Source organism: Eimeria acervulina, genomic scaffold (genome assembly GCF_000499425.1).
Source record: "Eimeria acervulina Houghton genomic scaffold, Eah_scaff1101, whole genome shotgun sequence".
Taxonomy (NCBI): Eukaryota; Apicomplexa; class Conoidasida; order Eucoccidiorida; family Eimeriidae; genus Eimeria; species Eimeria acervulina.
Genome location: NW_013549425.1, coordinates 1 through 2,500, shown reverse-complemented (window position 1 = coordinate 2,500; position 2,500 = coordinate 1). Strand labels below are relative to the sequence as shown.

Below are 2,500 nucleotides of genomic sequence, written 5' to 3'. Positions count from 1 at the left end.
ACAGCACCCGCAGGAGAAGCAACACCAACAGCAACAGCAGGAGCAGCAGGAGCAGCAGCAGCAACAGCAACAGCAGGAGCAGCAGCAGCAGCAGCAGGAGTAGCAGCAGCAACAGCAGCAGGAGTTATTTCTGCTGCTGGATGCCCTTTGGGTTGTGTGTCTGGGTGCCCGATAATTGATATAGAAAAGGAGACAGCAAAAGGAGACAGAGACAAAAAGACAAAAGGAGACAGCGTAAAACCACCTACAAGCAACAAAGGAGACAGAGAAGCAGACGGAGACAGACGAAGAGAGAGGGTCTCGGAGGCAGCCAGCCGTTCTGCTGCTTCGCTTCTTTCTTTTATCCCTGCTGCATTTGGGGTGTCTCTGCAGCCTGCAGCAAAGGAGACACAAAAGGAGACAGTTGTCTTGTACTTGGAGAATCTTCTCGCGGGCCTAGACAGCCCCATAGTCGTAGATATTAAGATGGGTAAGGAGACACCGCATGCATGCATGCATGCATGCATGCATGCATGCATGCATGCGGTGATGCATGCGTGTGGGGTGTACGCTGCCGCTGCTGCTGCTCCTTGAATGGCTGCTGTTGTTGCTGCTGCTTCATTGGCTGCTGCTGCTGCTGCTGCACAAGTGGTTATTGCTGTTGCTGCTGCTGCTTTCCCATTTGCTGCTGCACCATTAGCTGCTGCATATTCGTCTTCATGCTCATATTTCTCTGCTGCTGTTGCTGCTGTTGCTGCTGCTGCTGCTGTTTAGGGACACGTTTGCATGGGGACTCTGCATCTGAGTTAAAGCGGCAGCGAGCAGCAGTTCGCTCGCGCTTGCGTGGTGCGGAGACACTTGGAGTGTCTCTGAGTGGGGTGTGGGGTGTAGAAGGGGGAGAGCTGCTGCATTATGCTGGGGGCTCTAGACTGCAGCAAGGGGCCTATAGACCCCACACTCTGTCAGATTATATCTGTCTCTTTAGGGCCCTCTTAAACAGAGACACTCAGCATCATCAGCTGTATACTCAACTCCGCAGCACTTTACTTCAAATACATTACTTCTTTACACGCCAGCAAATACTTAATCTATACTGCAGCAGTCTCCTCTTCGTTGTCGGTACACCACGCATAATAGACCCACCCCACGTAGGGGGCCCCCAAGGGGGGCCCCATGTGGGGGGCCCCCAACTTGGGGGCCCCCAAAACGGGACTCAAGGGAGGCCCCAGGTTGGAGGCCCCCAAGGGGGCCCCTCAAGAGTTGCTCCCCAGGTTGGGGGCCCCCATGGGGGGCCTCATGGGGAGCCCCAAGTGTGGGGCCCCCAAGTTAGGGGGCCTCAAGGGGGGCCCCATGGGGCCCCACAGAGGGGGGCCCCCCCAGAGGGGCCCCTAGGGGGCCCCCTAGAAGGGGAAGCCCAAGGGGGTCTCCACGGGGTGGGGGCCCACCTCGAAAGGGGGCCCCACGGGGGGCCTCTTAAGGGGCCCCCTGAAGAAGCCTTAACGGGGGCCCCAAAGGGGGCCCCTACTGTACCCTCAGAGAGGGGGGCCCTTCAAGGGCCCCTCACAGGGGGCCCCCCTAAGGCAGCTTCCTTGGGGGACCCCCAAGGGGCTTTAGAAGCTCCCCCTGGGGGGCCCTTAGGGAACCCCTTGGGGGCCCCCCAGGGGGCCCCTGTATTGCGTGTGAAGATGATAGACTTTGCGCATGCGAGCTTGTACCCTGAAGAAATAGAAAAGGGATATTTAAAAGGATTAGAGACGCTGATAAAAGCAGTTGATGCTGCAGCAGAGGCCCTTGCATGCGGTGAGGAGACACCCGGAGGGATAAGAGAACTGCTGGCTTGCTGGGCAGCGAAGGGAGACAAAAAGGAGACAGAAGGGACCTGCGGAGACACCTGAGGCCCCACACTCTGCAGCAATAACTAACAGCTAGCCAGCGAATCGACAAGCTAGCTAGCCAGCTGCCATAGCTAGCTAGGGTAGCTAGCTAGCTAGCTACCGAGACCCTCCTGCAGCTAGCTAGCTGCTGCAAAACGCAAGCAGCTTCTCGTTCTCGTAGGGACCAAGCAGCTAGCTACTAGCTAGCTGACTATCTATCAGCTAGTTAGCTAGCTCGCTCTCTAGTAATCTGGTAGATGGCTAGCTGGGTAGCCGGTTAGCTAGCTAGCTAGCTAACCACCTATCGGCTGGCTAGCCAGCTAGCTAGCTAGCTATCAACTAGCTAGCTATCAACTAGCTAGCTAGCTATCAACTAGCTAGCTAGCTGATTTCTTCTGCGCCTTAAGGGGCTGTGCCCGTCTCTAACCAGTGGCCGGCTACCAACACAGTTTGTGCTCCTCTGCAGATAAGCCTAGCTAGCTAGCTAGCTACTGCTACTGCTAGCTAGCTAGCTACTGCTACTGCTAGCTAGCTAGCTACTGCTACTGCTAGCTAGCTAAGGGTTCGTTGTTTGAATTTGTTAAATGTTTGAGTCAGCCAAAAGTTGCAAACCGGAAGACAAGGAAATGGGGGCACCACTGAGGTGT

The 2,500-nt window shown here is 56.0% G+C and overlaps 1 protein-coding gene across 1 annotated transcript in view; it reads left to right on the top strand.

Moving 5' to 3' along the window:
- The window catches only part of EAH_00055480 (inositol polyphosphate kinase domain containing protein, putative), a gene marked incomplete at both ends in the record, with an annotated part of 2,309 nt that extends 435 nt beyond the window's left edge, over positions 1-1,874 (top strand). Inside the window, 2 exons of the mRNA XM_013393875.1 lie at positions 1-469; positions 754-1,874. The exon at positions 1-469 is cut by the window's left edge and continues 435 nt beyond it. Coding sequence (XP_013249329.1) covers positions 1-469; positions 754-1,874 — 1,590 coding nt within the window. The remainder of the gene's footprint in view (positions 470-753) is intronic.
- Between the last annotated feature and the right edge of the window lie 626 nt (positions 1,875-2,500).